The 26,060-nt window shown below is 38.1% G+C and overlaps 1 protein-coding gene across 1 annotated transcript in view; it reads left to right on the top strand.

Annotated features, from left to right (window-relative positions):
- The window catches only part of dnah5 (dynein, axonemal, heavy chain 5), a gene marked incomplete at both ends in the record, with an annotated part of 81,487 nt that overhangs the window by 41,558 nt on the left and 13,869 nt on the right, over positions 1-26,060 (top strand). The window contains 20 exons of the mRNA XM_080500616.1: positions 430-560; positions 2,027-2,180; positions 6,485-6,752; positions 7,305-7,428; positions 7,533-7,640; positions 8,237-8,351; positions 8,647-8,823; positions 11,118-11,321; positions 12,341-12,520; positions 14,669-14,806; positions 16,209-16,344; positions 16,636-16,817; positions 17,086-17,220; positions 18,081-18,236; positions 20,853-21,035; positions 22,413-22,517; positions 22,613-22,751; positions 23,053-23,167; positions 24,323-24,513; positions 25,483-25,604. Coding sequence (XP_080356742.1) covers positions 430-560; positions 2,027-2,180; positions 6,485-6,752; positions 7,305-7,428; positions 7,533-7,640; positions 8,237-8,351; positions 8,647-8,823; positions 11,118-11,321; positions 12,341-12,520; positions 14,669-14,806; positions 16,209-16,344; positions 16,636-16,817; positions 17,086-17,220; positions 18,081-18,236; positions 20,853-21,035; positions 22,413-22,517; positions 22,613-22,751; positions 23,053-23,167; positions 24,323-24,513; positions 25,483-25,604 — 3,063 coding nt within the window. The remainder of the gene's footprint in view (positions 1-429; positions 561-2,026; positions 2,181-6,484; positions 6,753-7,304; positions 7,429-7,532; positions 7,641-8,236; positions 8,352-8,646; positions 8,824-11,117; positions 11,322-12,340; positions 12,521-14,668; positions 14,807-16,208; positions 16,345-16,635; positions 16,818-17,085; positions 17,221-18,080; positions 18,237-20,852; positions 21,036-22,412; positions 22,518-22,612; positions 22,752-23,052; positions 23,168-24,322; positions 24,514-25,482; positions 25,605-26,060) is intronic.

Below are 26,060 nucleotides of genomic sequence, written 5' to 3'. Positions count from 1 at the left end.
CAGCAATGTATAAACATCCTACTTTAACATCCTCTCATTTATTCTCCTCATCAATGATTTTCCTTCACAAAAACAAACATGCATGCACATTCCCACTCACAATCTAGGTCATTTGTATCATTGTTGCTTTGCCTCTCACTCTGTTGCACCAGTAAAATCTGATTACAAAAACCTCTTTGAACCATCATTGTTCAGCTTTTGAGTCAGATATCCTTGAATTGTCAAAATGTTCCTCTTTTTCTAATATAATGTTATTTACACAGCTTTTAAATGTCTGCTTACTCACAGGGACTTGCATAAAAGTGTTTTTTTTATTTATTTAGTTTGAACCTTGCTTTTTTCTTCTCTCTTTTAGTCTCACAGAACCTTTCATGAAGAAATACTTATATTTTATCCTAATTCGGTGTGTATGTACGATTATGTGTGCAGGTGTCCAGGATAATCCGGACACCAGGAGGCAATGCCTTGTTGGTGGGTGTCGGAGGTTCTGGCAAACAAAGCCTGACCAGACTGGCCTCGTTCATAGCGGGATACAAGATCTTCCAGATAACTCTCACACGGTACACGCACTCACACCAAAGCTATGTGGTTCAAATATAACGCTGACCTTCATGTTTAATATTTATGTAATACTTACATTTCTTCAGCGATGTGCTAGTCCTTTTCTGCACATTCTACACACAGCCAAGGTTTATCTAATCCATATTTCATCACACAGTTCTTCAAACTGAAACTTTCCATCTGCTGGGTCCAAGTGGCACGGTCTCATTTGTTTCATCAATCATGTGTCAGCCTGCTACTGTTCTCAGCTGCTTTCCACAGTGGGGTTTGTTGTCTGATGCATATACAGTACTGCATCAGTCTACTGATATGCTGAGGACTGTAAGGAGCTTTGTGGGGTGCATTTTAAAATGTAATGTATGTGTATTGCATAAAAAGTAAACATAATTAAAGATGTTAGTAATACATTATTTTTCTTTGATGAATTAATTAGAATGAATAAGTTACATTCCCAGATTTGAGTGAGAATTTTAAAATAGTTTCAAACACTTATTAACACTGTGACAAAAAAAGATCAAGAGGTTGCCCAAAAAAATGAATCACTATATAAATAAATAAAAGGCTGCCCTGTAAATTTACCTCAAATCATGATCCCTGTTTTCTGAATATGACTATGAGTATGTCTGAGTTCTTCCATTAGATTTAATCTTCATCCTTCGGGACCAGCAGTCAGTGTGACTTAATATCAGGGACACGATGCATTGAGAACAAAATGGAACCGGACTGATGAGTTATCTTGGCAGCTCAGTCTCTTCTTCAACTGAATGAAAGAATACTGTTGCCCTTGGAGACTTGTTTGAAAATATATATATTTCAATTGCTGAGATTTACCTCAGCTGGCTTCTTCCTGCACTTTGTCTACATCATTGTGCACCTTTTTCTTCTGGCCTCTCTACCCATCTTGCAATGTGTCAAGTGTTTTTCTAGCTCAATCCCCATGAACATTTGTCCTCATCATCTTTCCTATTGTCTTTTAAATCAGATTTTTCTTGAACAGGTTTTAGTGTTTGCTATTAATATGACTGAGCGGCAAGTCTTTTCTCTTGACTTCACAGCCATCTCTGGAGGAAGCAGCCGCCTCGAATACGTGTCTCATCACCGTTTTCTTCTATCTCAGACACAAAAACACACCAAGGCAGTTCACTTTTACATGTGCATAAGTACAGTGATGCTTTCTCAACTTACCTGCTATTCAGTATATCGACATTTATCACTGCTTTCATTTTAGCAATCAGCAACAGAACAAGCCCCACTCACATATACTGTACACATTTTAGCTAGATTTATTGGTTGGCAGTCATGATGCATACTGTGCATCACACCATCGCTTGTTATTCAATCAGCTCTTTTTCACTATTCCATGAGCAATGCTTTAGAGGATTTTTTCCCTTTAAATCTTCAACTGATTAGTTTACCAGGGAAAATCAATAGGGACATTTATGTTATGCTTTCTCTTGTTTTGTAGTTCGTACAACACAGCCAATCTGATGGACGATCTGAAGGGTCTGTACAGAACGGCCGGCCAGCATGGAAAAGGCATCAGCTTCATCTTCACTGACAATGAAATCAAAGACGAATCTTTCCTGGAGTACATGAACAACGTCTTGTCATCAGGAGAGGTCAGCACTTACACACACAGGGGAAAAAAACAGTGGCACTCTCACTGCACAGTGAACAAATCTTTGGTTTAAGTTTGGGCTGGGCCTTTTTATGTTAGGTCTGCATGTTCTACCTGTGCATGGGTTTGTCCAGGTCCTCCAGTTCCCTACCAGACTCCAAAAACATGCACTTGCAGTTTATTAGTGATGGTAAAGGTTACCATAGATATGAATAAAAGTTGTATACTATGTACCTTGATATAGCCCATATTGGCCCAAGTACCCTGTAAATCTGAACTGGAAAATGTGGTATGAGTCATTTAGCATGAAATTTAAAATCTGCTAGTTTTCTGGTGATTTGCAGACATTATTTTTTCAAAACAAGGTGCTGGTGTGACAAGCTAGTGTTTTTTTGCTTTCATTAAGTTTACCTTGAGTCTAAAAACTTTTCAGATGGCCTCACTGCTGGAGAATCACACAGTTATGTAGATTTTTGCAAAACAGCCATCAACATTTTCCAGAATAACTCTCCCTTACCTTCTATCAATGGTTCAGGCTGCTGCTGATGCAACAGAGTGCAGGATATTTTCTTGTCACTTGGCATCTTAGTTCCAACAAAGCATCTCCATGTAACAGCTTTCCTAAGTGGTGTTGCTGAACAAGGTCAACCTTTTATTAATTATACCCATTTTCTAAAATTACATCCAGCATGACAATGCAAGGGTCACCACACAGGTCAAATAACCTCAAACTCAAACAAAGGGACTTTACTGAACATATGAAAAGACGATTGAGGACAGTCCTGAGGGCGGAAGTGGTTTTGACCTATTAATTAATGCATTTCCAATATGTAATATAAGCAAAGTTGTTTCCTGCATTGACTGAAGCACATGCGGTATATTAGACTCAAACAGCTTTCACAGGCTGTGACTGTAATTGTAAAGTACAGCGAGGAGACAAGCATTAAGTCTCTATCTTGCTTATGAGCTTTTAACTTTATCTCCATTCAATCAAATTAAAAAGCAAATTTCAATTTTCTTGCTAACATTATTGCTCTTTCAATTATTTTCCCATTGATTTAGCTGTAATGAAATGAAGATGCACAAGGAAAGAAAAATCTGTTAAAGCTGCCTCTTCACTGTACTGCAGCCCTGTTGAATTGCCACTGCGTTCTTTTCTTGAGTCACGTTTTGTGCTCAAACTGGTACCAGAAAAAAAAAGTTCAAATTTTCACTGGTCCTTCTTTCACTATTTTCTTTTTTATATCCTTCTTCTTCCTCTTCTACGGAAGAGTATTAGGGCCAATGAAAAAACTACAATTTGGAGGCTAAAAAACAAACAAACAAAAAACATTCATGCACTCCAGAAAAAGTCGAAAATCAAATGTCAAGATTTTTTTTTCACTGAGAGACGTCTGTCCCACCATTTGCCCATGGATGTGAAATCGCATTAAATCACTTAATTCTGACTATATAGAGTTGCTTACTGCTTTTAGACATATGATTCTATACAGGATTTCCTTGATTAATAATAACACACTTTGTATGCAGCCTGGGACCAGGTCCCTTTGTCATTCATACTCGACGAACGTCTGCAATGGAACAACACTGCAGGCTGCACTGTCTCTTATAGTCCTGATCCTGATAACTGCGCTGTGATTTATGAACTAAATTCTGTTCTGAAGCATCTTTTCAGACCTCTCCTGTATTGACTTCTTTCCACCGACGAAAAGTAATTGTTTTTGAATTTATGAATAGCTAAGCTGCTTCCTGTGCTTATAATGATGCAGGAACATCTCTTATGAATAAAGCAGAGCAATCCTCACTGTCCTTGAATCAAATTGTAGATACTTTTAAGATTATGAGTGAGCTTTACATTTTGTTCAAGAGTGAAGTGAAGAGGTAAAAATCATATTTTCATGATCAGCATTATTCCGACCTTGTAATGTTTTCCTCATTGTACCTGAGGCTTTGAAAGTTTGAAATTGTTGCAATGTTTCTCACTTTGAAATGACATAAAAAAAATCAACAATTAATAATTATCACACAAAATATCAAGAATGATATTTTTATCGTCTAATGGTTGAAGTTGCCTTTTTATTTGATTGTTCCTCCTACTGCTGTGTGCTGGTTACAGATTGGTTCACTTGCTTTTATATTGAAGGTGGTCACTTTATTATTTTTGACAATGCATAAGACATTGGGATTATCCTTACCCCTTACCTTGTTTTCTATTACAATAGTTACTTGGACATGGACATCAAGATGTGGACATCAAAGCACCCGTTTTCTGACATTGATTATATATCCCCTCTATTAATTATGTGTAGAACTGGATTCAATTCAAAGCTAACACCCCTCAGTAATAATAGTTTTTTGTGTGGTTCCCATGGTACATATAATTGACCACCCTTACCCTAGATTGAATTTGCATGTCTACTAATATCTTGTAGAGTTGTCTTTCTAATCAAGCTCGGATGAAATGAGGTTCAAAAAGAAGCATTCAATAATAGTGTGCCCCAAATGATTTGTGTGTATTTATTCATTTGTAAGATCTTTTTTCAATCTCTTCATGCCTTTTCCAAATGTGTTGAAGCTTTTGCAATTGAAAAGATAATAATATGCAGTCTGCTATTACATAGCGGGTGTGAACTGTAGACTTAAGATTCAGACCCAGACTTTCTTCACTTTTGGAGGGGGGGGGGGGGTCTGTTTACGCGACACCAGCGTGATTAATACATTAATCCAAATTGATGTTGTTCTGAAGCCTTTTTCCAGTATGAGGTTATTTGGCCTTTTTGACATTTTTGTTGCCAAGCATTAAGTTAATGTAAGAGTGAATCTATAATAATAATTTATTTGGATTTGATGTGGTCGTACCCTAATTTTACTTGTCATTATCTATTCGATATTTCAACCCTGGCTATTTTCCTTTCTTGTTTTTTGTCACACCCTTTGGATAATTTCATTACAAAAATTCAGTCTGATCTCCTGTTCAATCTTTCAAACAGAAAACATTAATGTCCCAGCAGTTTTCTGATCCTTTTACCTGTAATGCGTTTTTTTCCCAGCTTTTTGTGGACTTGTTTTTCTTTATTTAATTCATATATTCCATTTCACTACTTTTCACTTGATAATCCCTTGTTTATTTATTTAACTTTCTCATTAATTTTTTTTATTTCGAACATGCTCAAATTGAAATCTCAAAATCCACAGTGCACACCAATCAACCAAGATATTTCACCAATCAAACAGTTGTTCAGGGAGAAAAACGTTCCTGTAACGACCAGAGGAGATTGGTGTTGTGTTCTTGCAGTTGAGAGGTGTACAGTATATGTCATATTTCTGTTTGTTGCAGAGAAAGGGTACAGAACTGTAAGAGCAGCTGTGTGTGAAATGGTGACAGAGTTGAGACACAAAAAAAGAAGAACGTGTGAGCTGTAAGTGTGATGTTATTGTTTATGTAAAAATAATCCAGCAGATGGTCAGACATCATGGCCCGAGCCACAACACCAGATGTTCCATAACACCCTCCGTCACCGTCTCCCCTCTTTCAGTCATCTCCCGGGACTTTACAAATATAATAAAGTGAGAAATGCATTACTGAGATGCTCTTCATTGAACCTGGGGGGAAAGCGCGGTGTTGATCCATGAATGAGGGAGATCCTGTCCTTAGCATTGCGATAAAGATATATTTTTAATTAATGGAAGTAGTGATTTACCATACTTAATTCCACAGTAATATTTGAACTCTATAAACTAACAACATTAAATCAGATTGTATTTTTGTGGTTTTGTGGAAAACAATAAAAGCAAATTGAATTGATGCATACAGTGATTTTTTTTTTTTTTTTTGCTTAATGCATTTGTGATATATACACTTTTCCTGAACAAATGTTTTTTTCTCTTCTAATATGGATATAACAAAGCATCCTTTGAATGAGCAGGACATTATAAAGCAAGGCATAATTTTACAATTAAAGGTGAATTCTAAACAAAACATACTTCATACTGTATTTGGAAATATGGGCATTTAATTTATACGTCTATCTAATATTACGATGTTCACAATGTCTCATCTATATAGCTGTCTAAACATGCCACATTTTCTGGAATTATCCTGGACTTCTTCGAAGGAAAACGAATGTTCAATTAAAAGTTTTACCTCGTGAATTATTGCAAGAGTGTTCAAGAAGAGAGAGATATATATGACAAAGATAAATATGTAGGGAGGTAAGTAAGCATAGCTGCATAAATAGACCAATAGTAAAAAGTACGTATTCCTTTTATGTCGGTTAAAGAAATGTGTCTCTCTTTTGTCTACAGGTGTCCAACCTGTTTGCTCGTGATGAGATGGACGAGATCCTCAGCGACCTTATTCCCGTCATGAAGCGAGAGTTTCCCAGGCGACCACCAACCAATGAAAATCTGTACGACTACTTTATGTCGAGAGTGCGCCATAATCTCCACGTTGTTCTATGCTTTTCACCGGTTGGAGAAAAGTTCCGCAACCGAGCGTTAAAGTTTCCAGCGCTTATATCCGGTTGCACCATGGACTGGTTCAGTCGCTGGCCGAAGGACGCTCTCGTAGCAGGTACATGTCGTGCAACATTGTAATCACATATCGGTGTGATAGATGGCGGCTTGCAACCTGAAAGCCTGCAAAGTTTGTGAATGCAAAGTGCTTTTTCATCACATATTTAAACATTTAAAAACAGCTTTTTGTAATTTTAATTAAATTTAAACATATAAACGTATTTGAAGTGTTTTCTTTTATTGCAAAGATATAACACCGTCAAACAAAGTTTCGTTTCATTTATTTGAGCAGATAAAATGTAAAACTACCAGCATTTTTCATTTAGGCTGCAACTCATGTTTTGTTCTTCCTGTCAGGAATATGGTTGAAATGTCATCAACATAAATCTACAAAAATGACAAAAATCCATCATGCTTCAAATAGCTACAATCGTTCGTGTTTTGGACAGGATCTTTTCCATTTTCGTAAAGTGAATTAATAAGTTAGAATGCATAATATTTTTTTTTTTTTTTACAGCAGCCAATTCGTTTTCTTTGAATTCAACAACCAAATGAGGTCCTTGTTTTTCTCCAATTCATTGTGCTATTTTTCAAATATCTTTCCCATCAGTTTCAGAGCACTTCCTGTCTCTCTATGACATCGAGTGTTCACCTCAGGTGAAGAGTGAGGTAGTCCAGTGTATGGGCTCCTTTCAGGACGGCGTGGCAGAGAAGTGCGTAGACTACTTCCAGAGGTACAGTGTTTGATTAAACTGGGCAAATTGCAGGATTATATGTCGAGTATTTTCCTGTTTTGTTAGAAATTTTAAAAAAAGGACTAACAATATTTTGAATGTAGATACCGGCGCTCCACCCACGTCACACCCAAGTCGTACCTGTCCTTCATTCAGGGTTACAAAGCCATTTACAAGGAAAAGAGGTCAGAGGTCCAGACTATGGCCAACAGGTTTGTCGACTTAAATCTTTGTTCCAGTTTTAGAAGTGCCTCACCTTTTATCTTTATTAGTAATTCATTATTCTCTTAAACAAACCAACATTGAAATAGGTTGAGAATTTCCACAATGTATAGCATCTTTGGCTATGTAGTGACAAATGAGTGATAATCCATAACTGAGGACCACAAAACATAATTGTATCGTGGCCTCTGGCAACCACCGTTCTCATTTCAGTTATTATTCTAAACCCATGAATGTTCATCAGATACTCCCTAAAACCTTCAAAGATTAAGTGTCAACTTAACAAAACTTTACATTTCAGTATCGGTAGCAGTAAAAACTATTTTTTTCTTTTGATGGCTTGACATAAAAAAAACCCAAAAAACAAAAACATTCTACCGAATAAATGGAAAATGCAACTCAAAGCAAATGAGATTTTTTTCGAACGATATGCAAACTGCCAGAGTATTCGTTTGGAACAAGCAGGACCCCAGGGACAAATTCATGAACACATCTCATATAGTCAACATTTCAGGAAGCTGTACAGATGCTTTAGTTGCGTTTGACCAAATACATTTTTAAAATAGTCATTCTTCTTTTTGTCCAGGATGATTACTGGTCTTCAAAAGTTGAAGGAGGCATCCGAGTCTGTAGCAGCTCTCAGCAGAGAGTTGGAGGTTAAAGAGAAGGAGCTTCAGGTGGCAAATGACAAGGCTGACATGGTAGGCTTTGTGTTGGTTTGGCATCTGCATTTGACTTTGGAAATTCAAGAATTGTGGGTTATGAAAGCAGTTATGATAGCTTATGCTAAGCTATCAATTAAAAACAGTTTTGTGTGTATATGCATCTGCAATTTATAAACATGAATATGTATTAGTGTTAAGTCTGATCATTTTTATTCTACATTCCTGTGCACATATATTTGGATATCCTATTTGTGATTCATCTTTAGTTGATAATTGAGAAACTAAAGTTAAGATTACACTTTATTTTTGTATTTTTTTTGCATGTTCACAGGTGTTGAAGGTAGTGACTGTAAAAGCCCAGGCTGCCGAGCGAGTGAAGGTAGAGGTGCAAAAAGTGAAGGACAAGGCCCAAGCCATTGTTGACAGCATTTCAGCCGACAAAGCCATTGCAGAGGAGAAACTGGAAGCTGCACGTCCAGCTCTGCAAGAGGCAGAAGCTGCACTTCAGGTGAAGGATTGAAAAACAGCAGTCTTGCCAAATAAAAAAAAGCAATAATAAAGAAAATCAATGAAACACTAATCGTGTGTTTCCACGGGGTTAGTTAATACCTTTCAAGTGTTCCATCGAATTTATTTAAGCCAGATCATTGAGCCAGTTCATTCTTCTTTTAAGAGTAATTATGTATTAAATGTGTTGTCACACAGAAAACCCTCTTGTCGCTTATGCTGCTGCAAGGTATGAATGTATAGTGACTAGTTTCATTTGAGGATGCGAGTAGCGTCACTCCTCCCATGTTCTCTTCTTCTAATGGGCTATTTCTAACTGTATAATTTTGCTCCACAAGAGAGCTTCAGAGTAAAAAAAACAAAGTGTCAGTAGATAGCATGTTGAAGCGATATAACTTACTTCCACGTGTGGCTAAATGTGCACCAGCCAATATTTCTCTTGCGCTCATAATGTTGCTTCAGGGCACCACTTAGAGCCCTTTGTGACTTGCTGTGTGAAGCTGCTGGAGAGTTGTGCCTGTAGCCGCTCTTGACTAGTATGTCTAAAGTTAGCATGGTGGTCTGAGGCCCAGAGGCGCATTGTAATTAAAGATGTCCTCCAGGGTAGATGGTTCCATATAGATCTCCTGTGGCATGTCTCTGATAAGATCATTCTTACTGCTGCATATAGAAATCTTGACTTTCCCAAAGAGCTATCTGTGAATGATTTACCTGCATCTCAATCTTACATTATCCATTATAATATATAAAAAAAGATTCATTTAACATCTGGCATAAAAAGGATATTTTGTCACTCATTCACATTCAAGTTTTTTTTTAATTTATAGTATGTGAAAAACACAAGGAATATAATAAGCATGTTTTTCATACTAATGATGCCACATTTAAGTCATTATTATTATTCACTTCATATTTGATTGCATCAATGTTTCAGCTGAACAAATGCTTGGGTACAATTGTATTTATTTTAATTTATTTGATTTATCGTTCATAATTTTCTATCATACAAATTACTCTGTGTGGCACACTCTATTCTGCAAGAAAATAAAATAGTTTTGCTGTATGTTCAAACAGTGGATGCCTTGCTGGTACAATGAAATAGTGTTATGGATGTATTGATGTGAATGCAATAAAACTGTTCTATTTTAGTAGTGGTTTCCTTGCACAGGATCATGCAAAACTATATAGTGACTCGGATAAAATATGTAAAATAGAATTCATGCATTTTGCTTTTGTCCTTCATAAAGTGGGTTTTTTTTATGATAAAAGCACTTTTGAAATGAATCCGGCTGATTATTTTTGCAAAGAGCTGAGAGGAATAAGGGTGAAGCCTGGACTAGTACAAGTGGATGTGCACAATAAGCCTGACTGTATGTTAGTCATGCTGGACTTTATGTGAGTGGAAGTAGAGTCTGGAAGGAAGAGAAGAAGAAAGCAGAAAAGACGAGATGAGCAGGCAGGGGACCCGTATGAACAATTCTCAGTAGGACAGTTTCTTCTCTGCTGTCTGTCTCTTGTCTTAATCAATCCCTTGAGCAAAGTCTATGGCCCATTCTGATGAACTCTTCTCATTTTGAGCTATTTCCTTTCCGCTTATTTTGCATTTTGCTGAATTCTATATAGCTGCCTTTACAGTATGCACCTCCCCAGAGAAGAGGATAATGAGTGAAGCTTTTTCTTTGTTCTCAACTGATTCTCTCTCTCTTTTTGTTTCTCTACTAATCCTATACTTTACCTTGTGTTCATCCAATTTCTGGCAAATCAAACACTTTTTCTTTCGGCTCCATTCCCATCGATTTTGCATTGTTTAATTCTGTGTGCAGAGATGACTTTTAACATAGACAGTTTACATCCAAGCATTTTCCATGCCTTAATTGGCATGCGTCTATCTACTTATATTGCTTCGTTAGATTTAGGGTTGCAGAGCTGATTCAATTTGTCTCTGGGTAAAGGCAGATAGACAGATCAATAGCTAATCACAGTGCAAACACAAACAATCAAATTGGCACCTCGAGACAATTGTACAGTCATCAATTAACCTCAAATACATGGCTTTGGACTGGAGGACAAAGCCAGAGTACCTGGAGAAAAGCCACACATAACATGCAAAGTTCTCACAGCTTGGATTTGAACCAGAGATAATGTTGACAATAGTGCTAACCACTATAACATCTTGTGGCTTAGATGAAGAGATTTGATAATGTTGGTTTTTCATGTTGCATGGCTCCAACCTAAAATGCACCAAGCAAATTCAAATGTTTCTCCCTTGTGTTTTCTTTGTCCTTGCCCCTACAGACAATAAAGCCATCTGACATTGCTACAGTTCGAACACTTGGCCGGCCACCTCACCTCATCATGCGGATCATGGACTGCGTTCTGCTGCTCTTCCAGAGGCGGGTCAATGCGGTTAAACTTGACCTGGAGAGGAACTGCAACACTCCCTCATGGCAGGAGTCCCTGAAACTTATGACTGCTGGAAACTTCCTGGGCAGCCTGCAGGTACCTTGACCAGGGTTACTTTTATTTGGTAAAAATATAGATTTTACATGTTCGGTTGGTGATCCATGTTCCACATGCAGCAACAGTCCTCATTCTGGCTGACCCATGAGCAAATGCCCAAAAATTAATATCAACTTCATAGATGTTTGGAGAAAGGTCATTTTAACTGCACTTGGACCAGATATCAACCCTAAATACTGTATTTTCACTCAATTACACATGCATGCATAAGAAGAGTCAATTCTCATACATGCCCAATTCAAATGTGGCATTCTTGCATTAAGGAATCAGTAAAGATTTATGGTGCTCACAATGATCAGAGTTGCACACCCCTGGTAGACACTCCAGAAAACTCACTAATTTGAATAAATTCATTCAAAGACGTCCTTAATATTGTAGCATCCCACAGGATGTTGGAAAGAATGATGACCTTCTCGACTGCAAAGTTGCTTTATTGCTGAACAGAACATGGTTACTGTAAGCCGTAACCATGCCAACACAATAAACCAGCCATAAACTGACCAGGCTGCTCTCTCATTCGTTCACGTCCAACTGTGCTCTCTCGAGCCGTCTCGTCACCCCCACACACCTGACCTGCCCTCATTCGCCACCCACAGCCACTCACATTCCAACGGTGCATTCACTACAACAAAATAATCGGAACAATCAGAACATCATTATTGAACAATAAAACCACAACTATAACGCAACTGCAGAGATGTTATAATATTTTAATCAGTCATTTTTGAAAGTGTCAAATAATTGCATATGTATCAGACACTGCAAGTAATTATATGGAAGAATGCTTCCCCTGCTCTTCCTGTTTGGATCCCTTGTGTGTCCCACTGTGCACCTGTCAGTTCCCTGCTTGTTTTCCAATAATTTCCTGTAGTTTTAGCCATCTTATTTAAGAAGAATTGTTGCCCCTGTGGTTATTATGCATGTTTTGCATGGGCTGAAACAATTCACCACTCAAACCCCCCCCCCCCCCCTTTTCTGCCTCTCCTTTTCTCTTGAAGCAATTCCCTAAAGACACGATTAATGAGGAGATGGTGGAGCTGCTGCAGCCTTATTTTGAGATGCCTGACTACAATATCGAAACAGCCAAGAGGGTGTGTGGCAATGTGGCCGGCCTTGCATCATGGACCAAAGCCATGGCTTCTTTCTTCTCCATCAACAAGGAGGTCTTGCCCTTGAAGGTAACTGAAAATGTGTTATCTTTCAGAAAGATGAAGCTCCTTTTTCATGGCAAAATTTAATAATTTTAAATTGTCAGGCAAGTGGAGAAATGGACCTAATGGCTACATTTCCTCTTAGAGATCATTACATTGTCATAAACGCATCATTATCACCGCAGTAATTTGGCATGAGTAGTACTAACTCTTTTCCCGGCAGAGTCCTTGGCCTTACACTCTCAAAATCCTTTTTCTTCCAAGTGGTGAAGAGTGGTTGCTTATCTACAAACCACCCCAGGCGACAGAAACAGCACAGACTATCTTTGGTGGAAAAAAAGTCCTTTTCATATCACCACTATTTGGCAGCAACAAATTGCTGATGGTGTAGGTAAGAGAGGTCCCCACAAATGTCAAAGGGATTAGGCATTCTTCCATACATCGTGACCATACAAAATGTAATTGTAAGACTGAGTGCATCTTAAGGCTGGTTTTCTGGGCCTCTCTAATTCAATCCTGTTAAATTAACCTTGAAAGTGGATTAATCCCAGGAGACAGCTTGGTCAAGAAAATAAAGTACAGTGGCAAGTGGGACACTTAAAGACAAAACCCAGTGGGATGTCTGTGCTTATGATCCAGGGTGAATTAAGCCAATTACAATTGGCTTGGTTTGCCAATTGTAAATAAACATTTAATTTACAACAAAACATCTATCCTCGTCTGTTACACAGACTGTTATTCTGTTTAGAAATCATAACTGAGTAAAATATAGAATCAAATTTTCTTTAAAGTCAGAATTTTAAATGATTGAGCTTCTCAGATGAAACTGACATAGTGTTCACAGTAAAAACAGTTTACATATAAGTGACATTTTATCAAGTGACGGTTATTGTTCAATTTTATTTGTATAGCACCAGTTACAGCATTGCCATGCCACTGCTCAAATATACTATAGAGAAGAAAAACCAACAATCAATAATTGTTGGTAATGTATATTTTTCAAAAACTAGGAAAATAAAACTATTACATTTCAAAACACAGATCAATGCCCTCTATGTGCCATAATGGTGGCAATTATGTTATCTCACTTACATACATTTTTAGTTACAAATCAACAAACAGCCAGAAATGATAGAGGTATGTTGTTTTATATTTTTTCAACTTTTCTCTTTTAAGTTTCATGCAAAGTTTTTTTGAAACAACACAATGATAGAAGAGTGAAACTGGTGACATAGCCATCACAGAATGAAATCTGACAATGTGTCTTCAGTCTTGATAATTGTCCATACTTCCTTATATTCATATGATCCATCCAAGATGATAGGATGACTTATGAAAAATTAATCTCCAGCATGACAGTGAAATAAATGAGTTTATTTTCATGTGAATTTGCTGCCTGATGATGACCTGCCATTTAAACATTGAGATATTTTTCCTTTGGCTTTATTTTCTCTTGTGCATCAGTAGAGCTTATATCTGCAACATTAGCATTGTCTGTCGTGCTTTTTTCCGTATCACTATCACTCTCACTCTCATTGCCTTTGTGCTTTCCACAGACACAAGACACGGACACTTTTTTATTTTTTTTTTGACATATTCTCCACAACCTTCATGAGAATCTCTTGTGTCTTTTCTTTGATCGTGACCTTTTGCTTAAATGTGGAACACAGCCTGGACAATTGATTTTCTGGTTTCCAGCTCAGTGGTGGCTTCCCTTTAAGCTGATGGGCTGGACTGCCAGACAGAGATATAGACAGACCGAAAGACATGCAGGGATGGCACTCTCCTATGTAAATTAATATTAAATGAAAGCACCACACTCCCTTTTCTCCAAGGCACTCCAACACTCTCTGATGCACAAACACTTGGACAGCTTCAAAACTTTACGAAAAAAAAAAAAATCTGTTTTCTGAGCCTCTTGCCATGCTTTCTCCACAGCCCTAATCTACCCAAAAAGTATCCTCTCTGCTCCCCTCAGATTCTGTCTTCCTCCTCTGTCCTTCTCTTCACCCCTTATTCCTCTGCGTCAGCGTGAAAAATGTCAAATTTTCCCATATTCTATTTCATGTGGCTTTGGTCATTTTATCCTCCATTTCCACTCCCATGAGAACAGAGCCTGAAGTGCTGAAGCCATCACACTTCTCTTTGTCTTGTTCTCCTCCTTGTCTTATACAGGCTAACTTGGCAGTGCAGCAGAACCGTCTGGCCATAGCTAATGTGGACCTTCAGAAGGCTCAGGCTGAGCTGGATGCCAAGCAAGCTGAGCTGGATGAAGTGCAGGCAGAGTATGAGAAGGCCATGATGGAGAAACAGGTCAAGAGATTTACTCTGCTACACAACTCCACATCACTTCATCACACAAAAAAATGATAGTCCATGTGACAGACAACACATGAAACAATTAGATATTGTTCTCCAACGCACGTTATATTGAATTTCAACATTAAGGCATTATATTTTACTTATCTAACAGAGACTTACAACAGAAGAAGAAGAACATTATGGCGACATTTCTACAACTCTTATGAATAACTGAAAACATTAGATAACATTGTCTACAGTTGGAGAAACTCTAGTCTGTTTTCGTCGAGCCGGTAATATTTTGGCAAATTAATAATATTATAATAATAATATTAAAAACACTTGTGTAAGTTTAAGGAGCCTTGGTGTTGCATTGTTCAGTTCTCAGTCTTTCTTCAGACTCATTTACCTTTAATACCATATTACATATATTTTTTAACGTTTAAACGCAAGGACTTCATGTGCAGTCCATGAGCGAAAGCATCGGTCATGAAACCTTGAAACTGATGCAAATGCATTTTAAGTGAATAAATACAACTTTTGAATTGTTGCTAAAAAATTACCTTTCTCAAAGCTCATGTTGTCAAGACAACAATCTATTTATGAACATGTTCAGCTTCATCATCAAAGTAGGGTATACCAGTTTCATTAGGTGTTGGATGTTTAATATTGTTATTATCAGATTTCCCACAGCCAAATAAGATAATTAAAAAAAAAATGTGAAGACTGGTAACCTATATCGTGAACACGCATAAATGATCCTCAATAAAAAATGTAAAGCAATTCAAATGCCAGAATTTTAAATAGAGCAACTAAAACAAATGGCATATTGTCTGGAGGTTCATGTGGCTTTTATCAGTATTGTCTGTTTTTATGATAAATAATATGTAAACCTCATTGTTGTTGTGTGCTAAAGTGCTGCCTAAGCAAATTTGTTTACAGTTTTCATGTTCGATCTGTGTGTTGGGTTTTTCGGGTTTCTTTCTCTCGCCGTCATCAGCCATGTGTATTAAATGAACTAGTATCTTTTAATGTGTGTTGTCCATTTGGGTTGCTGACATTGATTCATAATCTTCTTATAAGAACAGCTTCCATACCTTTCTCCAAGGGCCTAAAGTAAAATCGAAGGGCTTATACTGCAGACAACAGGAAAACACACAAAAAACCTATATGATCCATGAGCAGTAGTAGATAAAAAGGAATATAAGGATATCTGAAAATGTGCTGCATGAATGCCATTGGGCCTCAATAACAAAATTCACAATAAATGCCACTTTAAAGTTTAACCTCCAATTCAAGTGCTGGGGCCACTTGAGGGAAACCCACATTGTCATAAAGAGGACAAAAAATGTGTCCATTGGCAGAAGAGGACACATCACGCTACTGACCTGTTTGTTGGCCCTTGTTCCATCAGACTCTGCTGGAAGACGCTGAGCGCTGCCGACGCAAGATGCAGACAGCGTCCAGTCTCATCAGCGGCCTCGCGGGAGAGAAAGAGAGATGGACAGAACAGAGCAAGGAGTTTGCTGCTCAGACCAAACGTCTTGTGGGTGGGTGCCATAGCAGCATGACTCACTTTTTAAAAAGATTTAGATATTGACTGAATGAGCTGATTCATCTGGGTGAATTGTGAAATATTTGAATGAATTAGATGTTGGCATTTCATAATTAATAAGATAAAACTTGGAATCTGAACCTTGATGGATAATTTGAAGGATTATTTTTTTTACAATTAGCATGATTTACTGTTTAATCAGACATCTAAATCCTTACACGTGCATTATAGCCAGCATCACAGATTTGACCACATTTAAAAGTGTATCTCGGTCTTGCTATTGCAGGTGATGTCCTTCTGGCCACAGCCTTCTTGTCTTACTCGGGTCCTTTTAATCAGGAGTTTCGTAATCTCCTGTTCAGCGACTGGCAGCGAGAGTTGAAGCAGCGTTGCATCCCGTTTGGCAATAACCTCAATCTGACTGAGCTGCTCATTGATGCACCCACTGTTAGTGAATGGAACTTACAGGTGAGAGATGTGTTTCAATTTTTTTTATATCACATATTAAAAAAGCCTATTTTTTAAATGTTTAATCCGTGTTTAATAAAAAAATGCAATAATTTCTTTATCACAATGTTTTGTGAGGACAGCCTCCTGCAATTGCCCGACTTTGACATTTTCAAAATATCTACTAAAATAATACTGGACAGTTATATCAGATAAACACTTAACTATTAGCTCGAGTAATTAAAAAACAGGATACAGTTGTGCAATTCATTTATGTTCTGTCTTACAGGGGCTCCCCAGTGATGATCTGTCCATTCATAATGGCATCATTGTGACCAAAGCTGCCCGATTTCCCCTCCTCATTGATCCACAGACACAGGGTAAAATCTGGATCAAGAACAAAGAAGCTCGAAAAGAGCTGCAGGTATTTTTGCATTCAATATTTAGCCTTGAGTGCATACATATACATAACATCATACAAACACCATATCCACCTTCTGTCAATATCCCGGTGCCTTTAAAATGGTAACGTCAAGATCCCATTTTGCTCACAATGTCCGTACTGTTTCATTTCTGATTTCTCGTGCCCTTTCCAAGTTACAAAATTCTGAATAGTAATAAATATGTCAGTATATCAGTTTTAGGAGTAGTCCTTTTCATTGTCTAACATGCGCAGCAGAAAGCACTGTAAATTGTGCCAGCATAATAAGCTCCGCCAAGGTCACTAGCCCTGTTAGGAGCAATGTCTAAGCTGAGTGAAAGCATTCTGCGGTCATATTATGAGTGTCCTGAAGATCAATTTCAGCAAGCTGTAGGTTTTAACCCCTTATACAAGTTCTCAGACAAATTGTGTGTATTTTCATGAGGTTTCTTCTAAAAATAGCTGACTTAAAAGCAATGTATTATTAGTATGACAAGTCACAATCCTCAGACAGAGGTCAGTCTTTGTTGCCTTGTTGGAATAAAGGCAATATAACACATGTACTCTTCATTTGACAAAATTAGATTCTTTGTTGTTTGTGTTGCAATGATTTTTGCTGTGCCTTTAAGGAAACATGTCCTTGCTGATTAGATGAGCAGGATAAGTGACTGCACTCTATTCTTGGGGGGATGTTGGTATGGTAGACAGCATAGGAGATTTTTCACTTTTTGTCTATATTATTGTTACAAGACAAAGCATGGTCATGTAGGACTGATTATGTCAGAGTAGGTTGGGGTGGGTTTCCACCTGCATTTCAGATCAAGATTAAACAGTTACCCTTATGTTCACGGTTCTGATTTCAGATCACCTCACTGAACCACAGGTATTTCAAAAACCACCTGGAGGACAGTTTGTCTCTCGGTCGCCCACTTTTGATTGAGGATGTTGGAGAGGAATTGGACCCTGCACTTGACAACATCCTTGAGAAAAACTTCATCAAAACTGGCTCCACTTACAAGGTAAAAAGGGCAGAAATAACCCCACTGAGAGTCTCATGTGACAGATTTCTTGTTTCCTCAGTTAGAAGTGTGAAATGAACAGTTTTGAATGCCAGAGGGGAACACATGATGGTTCCCTTCTGCTTGCATCACACCTGAACTGACACAGGAGTGGAGGGTATTGGCATTTCTAATCACGTCAGCTAGAGCACGTCTTGAGTCCTTTTAATTACCTATGCTGACAGACTTTCAGTAACACTTCAGAATTGATTTATTTTATTGTTGTCATGGTTTCTCCTAGTTCCTCCTGTCTTCTGTTTTTCATAATTAGATTCAACTCTTGGCAATTCTTTTTTTGTCTACCATCTATCATACGTCTATATATACTCAAACTATGCACAAAAAGTCGAGAAATATGGGTTTGTTATTTCTTTCTTGTAATAATGCTACTTTACAATTGATTCTATGCCACTGGAAGCCTCTTTAATTGTGTCACATTTGTAACAAACATGCATTTGTGGGATGCGCAGCAGAGCTGAAATTGTGGGTTGCACCCATGGGGAAAAAAAGGCCAAATTCTCTTCACATCTTTCGGCATTAAGAGGTGACAATCAGACACCTGACTGGCAACATCCCAAAACAAGAGTCAATAACCGCAAATAAAGGCTCTGTGGCATTGACAGAAAAGTTTGGCACATGATTTTCTCATGGTTCTGCTGCTCATCCCAAAACGTATGTTCCCTACAAATGCCTTACCATTTCAAATGGAAATGAGCAGGCTTTCAAGGGTTATTGCTAAAAAATCAATGTCGCCACAAAGAAATAATCCACTCAACAAACTTTCTTTTACAAGGTTTGTATAAGCACACTAAAAGTAGATTAAAGTACATGCTTAAAATATGTCAATTCTATTTCAATCCATTCAATATGAAACAGCACCCAATAGACAAGCAGGTGACAAAAAAGTGTGTGTACTTGGTACATTGATGATGCATCTTAACACGCTTACAGAATGTTGGTCTTGGTAAAGAATGTCACAATAATACAAAGGTCAGTGTGCTGTCTATACATTTCTGTACATTTATTTATTGTACTAGGAGTGTCAGATAAAAATCTTGTAATAGCCTAGCACATTGAACTTGGACTGAATCATCCATGATATTTGAGTAATATAAATCAGTACACAAAGTAATTTGGAGGGCAAACATGATGCCATGCTCACCTCTCTTTATTTATTTATTTGTTTATTTGAGCAGTATACATTCTGCTCAAAAGGAGTGGGCTGAAGCAAGAAGCTTATGAGTGCCTACCCCCAAATTCAGTGCAATAAAAAGTACATTTTACACTGGTATAGAAGAACAAAACATCAACAAAACATCATAGCAAATCTTACAAATGCCTTCATAGGATGTGCAGATACTAATTACAATGCCTTTTTTTAGAGACACTTCTGGCCTCATAAATTTGCAGAGTGGAATATTTTTAATTAAACTTTTGTCAGTCGTGCAAGAACCACATAAACTGATTACTTTTGGTTTCAGCATCTTTATTCAATGCACTGTTAATTTGGTCAACTGCACAACATGGTCTTAGAATGTTCTTTTTTAATTTGAATTGCATTTGCTTAAAAAGACAGCCTTAATGAAAGGTTGAGAAGTTGATTTTAAGTATAACAGTGTAAGTAGACCTGTTCATGGTGAGAGAGGTTATGGTATTTCTATTCTACAATTGAATATGTTTTTGAGGGTTACAAAAAATGACTCAGGCACACATTTCTTACATGTTCTGCAAACCCTATAGTTATTACAATTAATTACATCCTTTCACATAGAAAACATGTAAATGCAAGTCTTTCGTCTATGAAGCTATGATGAATAAAGGTTTATGAACTGCGTGCTATGTCTCATCTCTCTGCCTTTGTCTTAAAAAGAATACATTTCTATTATTATCCTAATGTGAGGTGAAAGTGAAGGTGCCTGTGGTAGACAGCTCCAGGGACAAACCAGCAGATGGGTAATTAGAAGTTGTGCTGCCATGAGTAATTAAATGGCGATTGCACAAAACACAAGAGCACATCTGTGTGCACTCACACACAAACACTACTTGCATGGTGGGTTTTCTGCAGCAACTATGCCTCTTTCAAATTTCCTACCCATGACACAATGATTGACAGACACCTCATGAGAAATAAATGCTCTGGCTTGTATTCACAATAAAAACGCATATCCCTTGCCCTGGGAAAGAGAAGTAATCTCCATTTTTTGTGGAATGTCTTCAATCTGTACACCCATATCAAAGACTATCAGGATGTGGCTCAGATCTTCAACTTTACCCGGTTTAAAAGAGAGCAGAAAATCAAGATCGTATAGAGGCCTCTCCAATCACTTTCATCCTCCAGCCAGAAACCGCAAGGTCTTCCGTGAAATCGAGATTGTGAAAATCACATATACAGGGCCTCTGGTAAATAATTGAGAAAAGTGTCATATTTCACACTTCATATGTACCATAGTTTTGATGAATACCACTGACTGGTCGGTGAAGCAGTTTGTGATTCCAGTGATATGCTCTTTAGTTGCTCATTGTGTGAAATGGGAACACTCTGATGTTAAATCTTTCTTTTCTTTGTTTATTTTGCAGGTGAAAGTTGGTGACAAAGAAGTAGATGTGATGAAGGGCTTCAGGTTGTACATGACCACCAAACTGCCCAACCCAGCTTACACTCCTGAGATAAGCGCTCGCTCCTCCATCATTGATTTCACGGTCACCATGAGAGGACTGGAGGACCAGCTGCTCGGCAGAGTCATCCTTACCGAAAAACAGGTATAATTAATGAAAAAATAAAAAAATAATGGTCAGTATCATGACTGTATACAATAATGACTTATTTCAGTTCACCTGGAATGTTCCTTCATGTTGCTTCCAATTACTTTAAGTTCTATGTCTCCACATAATGGATATGAATATATCTGTGTGCCCCATTTTCTCCCTCTCACAAGCTCAAACTGTGACAATACAACGTAGGGGTTATTATCACCCTTTGAATATAGAACAGGAAACTCACAATGCCCATAGAGACAGACAGTGTGAAGAAACAACCGGTCAATAAGAAATTATGTTCATTCGCATCTGTCTCTCATGCACAAACACACGCACATACACACACACACACACACACACACACACACACACACACACACACACACACACACACACACACACACACACACACACACACACACACACACACACACAGTGTCGGGGACTTGAGTCATTTATCCTGGGACACAAGTGAGTGCATTATAAATGCACCAATGCAGAGGACTCATTGATTGTCACCCTGAAAAGACTGGTCCTGCTGCAGAAAAGCAATTTTCTTCCCAGTAATGGTTCATCACGAAAGGAAAGATTTATGCTTGATGAGAAAAATGGCTTTTTATCTGCGTACTAAATATGGATTTAATTATTTCAGAGCTGAAGCACAAAATGGTTCTTGTCTTTGCTGCTCACGTTACTCTTACCAGCTAAACTCTCCTGTCGATTCTTTTCTGTCAGTGTTGCGTTGTTACATTTTCTATGTACGATGTCATCTGCAGTGGGACTTTAATTGCTGTTGCTTTCCAAATAATGCGTCTGCAGTAGTGCCAGTGAGATAAATATTTATGTATCGAAAACTATACGTCATATAAATGTCAGGCTGGGTTTTAGGCGAGAGGACATTTAGTCTGTAACCACAGTGGCATGTGGAAACCTCTGCCACAACACACACGCACACGCACACGCACACGCACACGCACACCCACTTTAAATATATTTTTTTGACTGTGGGAAGAATTAGGGAAACCCCATGCACAGGGAGAACATGTAAACTCCACACAGAAAGGCCCTCAAGCCTACTTGGAAATAATTATCGATCTTCTCACTATGTGGAAGTCTACAAACTGTAATTTTGTTAACTCACTTGTCAGCTGTTATTTAGATATATACCTTCTTGTGGTAGAAATGAAAGTTAGTTCCAAAGGGTTAATGACATCAGTTTCACTCTGAGGCTTATGTCAATGTCTAGTCGATCATTCAGGTTGTTGGTGAAATACCTGAATGATCACAAGGTGTCCAAACGTTTGAAATGTATTGATTTTTACACTTTCCCTGTATAGTCTCAAACATGTTTGTTAATTTTTTGTCTTTTTGTGACACTAGGAACTGGAGAAGGAGAGGACAGACCTCTTAGAAGACGTGACGTCTAACAAGAGAAAGATGAAAGAATTAGAAGACAACCTCCTCTACCGACTGACCAGCACACAGGCAAGGGGTTGCATCTTAGTCTGCAATTGAATGATGAATATTGCTTCCAACTGTTATGTCATCAAGAATGTCTTTTTTTTTTTTTTTTTTTTTAGGGTTCCCTGGTGGACGATGAGAGTTTAATTCTTGTTCTTAACAACACAAAGCGCACAGCTGACGAGGTCACTCAGAAGCTACAGATTGCTGCTGAGACGGAGATCCAGATTAACGCTGCCAGAGAGGAGTACCGACCAGGCACGTTGTCCAGTCTTCTTCTCGCAAGTCGCAATTTAACAGTTATTTTTTACTCTATGTCAACCAGACTTTAGTCCGGCTTCAGTGACTGGTGTTTGTTGGTGTGGATCCTGCAAGTCTTTGTTAATTTATCTTTCGACTGACATTTTGATTCACTCTGTCTCATCAGTTTTAGACTGTGAAGGCAAAGTGCTTCAAAACCAATTGTATGAAGTGAGAGTCAAATATCTCCTTTTAACTGTATTCCAAGTGTTTTCTTTACATTTTCATGTTATTAATTTGTTCCTTTGTGTGTTTTCAGTTGCTACCAGGGGCAGCATTCTGTATTTCCTCATCACAGAGATGAGCATGGTGAACATCATGTACCAGACGTCTCTTCGGCAATTTCTGGGAATTTTTTACCTTTCTCTTGCCCGGTAAGTATGTTTTGCACTATAATTCCTTTGGTTTGCCTTTTTGAATGCATAGCTGATATTCAAAATCAGTTTCTTGCAATGTGAAGCAATTGGGTTTTTTTTTTAACTGTTTTGATGAAGTAAGCAAGTGATTCTTTGCAGCTTTAGCTGATGTTTCATTGCACATTGTGATTTTCAAGTTTCCACAGGGAGCTATTTTTGGATCTCACAATTGCTTGTCATTTTCTTCTTTCTGTGACTCAATGCAGACATCCATAATGCTATATTGAAGTTTTATCATAATAGAGAGGAAGGCGGCTATTGCATTGATTATCAGTAAAGTTGTGATTTGGTCTTTGACGATAAGAGCTGCTGAACGACACGATCTCAAGTGTGATATTAGTTTAATGGAGCAGTTTGACAAACACTGAATGAATAAAGTGCCTTCACTTTTATATTTCAATTGACAGTCATCTGCCATGACAAATAGTGACACCAGTAAAACAAATTTTTTCTATTTCCTCAATAATCACAAAATAGAAGCACATGTTTGTGATGTCACTGAGCCAGAGCTGGAATTGGTCTCAACAGTTGAAACAGTTGTGAGGTGGATTCATAAAGCTGTAAAGTGTCCTGGTGCTGTTGCTTATTAAATATCTCTCGTCCAATAAGATTAGGCTGTCAGAATTATTCTTGTATAATAAATGACATAAGGTGATATTTACAGAATATTCAAACACATGTGATATTACAGAAGAATTCAACAGTTTTGAAGCGAGGTACTGGCAACTGCGGGCCTCACAACCATCTGTATGTTTGGTTCTCATTTTCACATAGTAACTACAGCAGAGAAGACATGGCCATGTGTGTTTTCCCCCTGTTTTAGAATATGACAAAATAACATGGTGTCAATTGCATATAATTGCATAGATCCTTGTTTATATTATTTTAGTTTCTCAAATTAAGCTTTTAATTATAAGGATATTGTCATCATTACACTCCTGACAAATTCTTTGTACAATGTGATTCCTGATTTTTGGACCGACTTGCTATTCATTAAATAGTTGGGAAAACAAAGATATTCTTTATTGTCAGAAACCTTTTTGTTTGTATATTTTCCGACACTGAGTAAGCTACTAAAATGATCAAACTTGAACTGTTTGTATGTACAAACAGGTCCTCCAGAAGTCCCATTGCGAGCAAACGGAGTGCCAACATCATAGAGTGTATGACCTTTGAGGTGTATAAATATGCAGCGCGGGGCCTGTATGAAGAGCACAAGTTCCTTTTCACCATGCTGCTAACGCTAAAGATTGACATGCAGAGCAACAGGGTGAAGCATGAGGAGTTTCTCACACTCATTAAAGGTAGGATGTTAACGTTGGCCCTGTGCTCCTCATGATTGTACATGTCTTGTTGACCTCTACACAGTAAAAGCAGGGTTAACGCAAATACAATACTACACTATACTAAAATAATAGCAAAAACATAAAAATTCTCGTGAAATTTCCATCAAGTATAATAATTTTAGGCAGTGATTCAAAACAGCTATACTGGGCCTTTAAGAAATTTAAAGAGTTAATAAGCTGTTAGATGTGTTAACAAAATCAGACAACTTCACATGACATTCACAGTTTGCATTCACAGAGGAGTGGCAGCCATGTAAGGTAACAATAATACTTGGACAAACACAATGTCTTTGGTTTTTTTCCTCAATGTTCCAGAATTGCTTCAAGATTCCTTGTCGGTTATAATTTCACACATCAACTAGCTCAGGACATGTACTGGTACATACTGCATGTTAGAACTCACTGCAGTGAAACATCAACCTAAAATTAAGAGTGTTAAGCGATCTGCCATTTCTCACCAGCAAACAGCCTCCAGGCTTATTGATGAAATTAGACTGAAACCCCCATCGGTTTTCAGCTTGTTTTTATAAAAAAACAAAGCAAAACTGCACTCATTATTTACTTTGAGTAAATTTCTTTCAAAGCTCATCAAATGCGTCAAACACATTTTGAACATACTGGCAATGCAACAGTTCACTGAATCAGAGATATGGAGTGCTCCTCACTGCAGGGATAAAAGCCAAGAAGAGAGACGGTCTGCTACTTGCATGCAGCTTCACCATCTGTCAGCACAGAGCTGCTCAACATGAAATCCCAACACTATAACATTAGTAGTATTTTTCAAGATTGTGTTTTCATGTTTGCACGTGTGTCTGACATTATTCATCATATCAATTCTGGCATTTCAAAATATTTATATGTATCTTTTTGAGTTGGATGTTTTCCATGTGGTGAGTATGCCCATGATCATGCATCTGTATCTTTCAGGAGGTGCTTCACTGGACCTGAAGGCTTGCCCCCAGAAACCAGCTAAATGGATCCTCGATATGACCTGGCTCAACCTTGTAGAGCTCAGCAAACTGTGGCAGTTCTCTGATATACTGGATCAGGTAACACACACACACACACACACACACACACACACACACACACACACACACACACACACACACACACACACACACACACACACACACACACACACACACACACACACACACACACACACACACACACACACACACGGTTTGTGTTGCGAGGCGTATGATACCTTCTTTGAGCTGAGAGAGATTTTGCCCACCAGGACTGAGCTATCAGGTCTGCAGATGGTAGTGTCTCTCACACACACACACACACACACACACACACACACACACACACACACACACACACACACACACACACACACACACACACACACACACACACACACACACACACACACACACACACACACACACACACACACACACACGGTTTGTGTTGCGAGGCGTATGATACCTTCTTTGAGCTGAGAGAGATTTTGCCCACCAGGACTGAGCTATCAGGTCTGCAGATGGTAGTGT

The sequence above is a fragment of the Blennius ocellaris genome (assembly GCF_963422515.1).
Source record: "Blennius ocellaris genome assembly, chromosome: 8".
In the NCBI taxonomy this organism is placed as follows: Eukaryota; Metazoa; Chordata; class Actinopteri; order Blenniiformes; family Blenniidae; genus Blennius; species Blennius ocellaris.
This window is presented reverse-complemented; position numbering and strand designations above follow the sequence as displayed.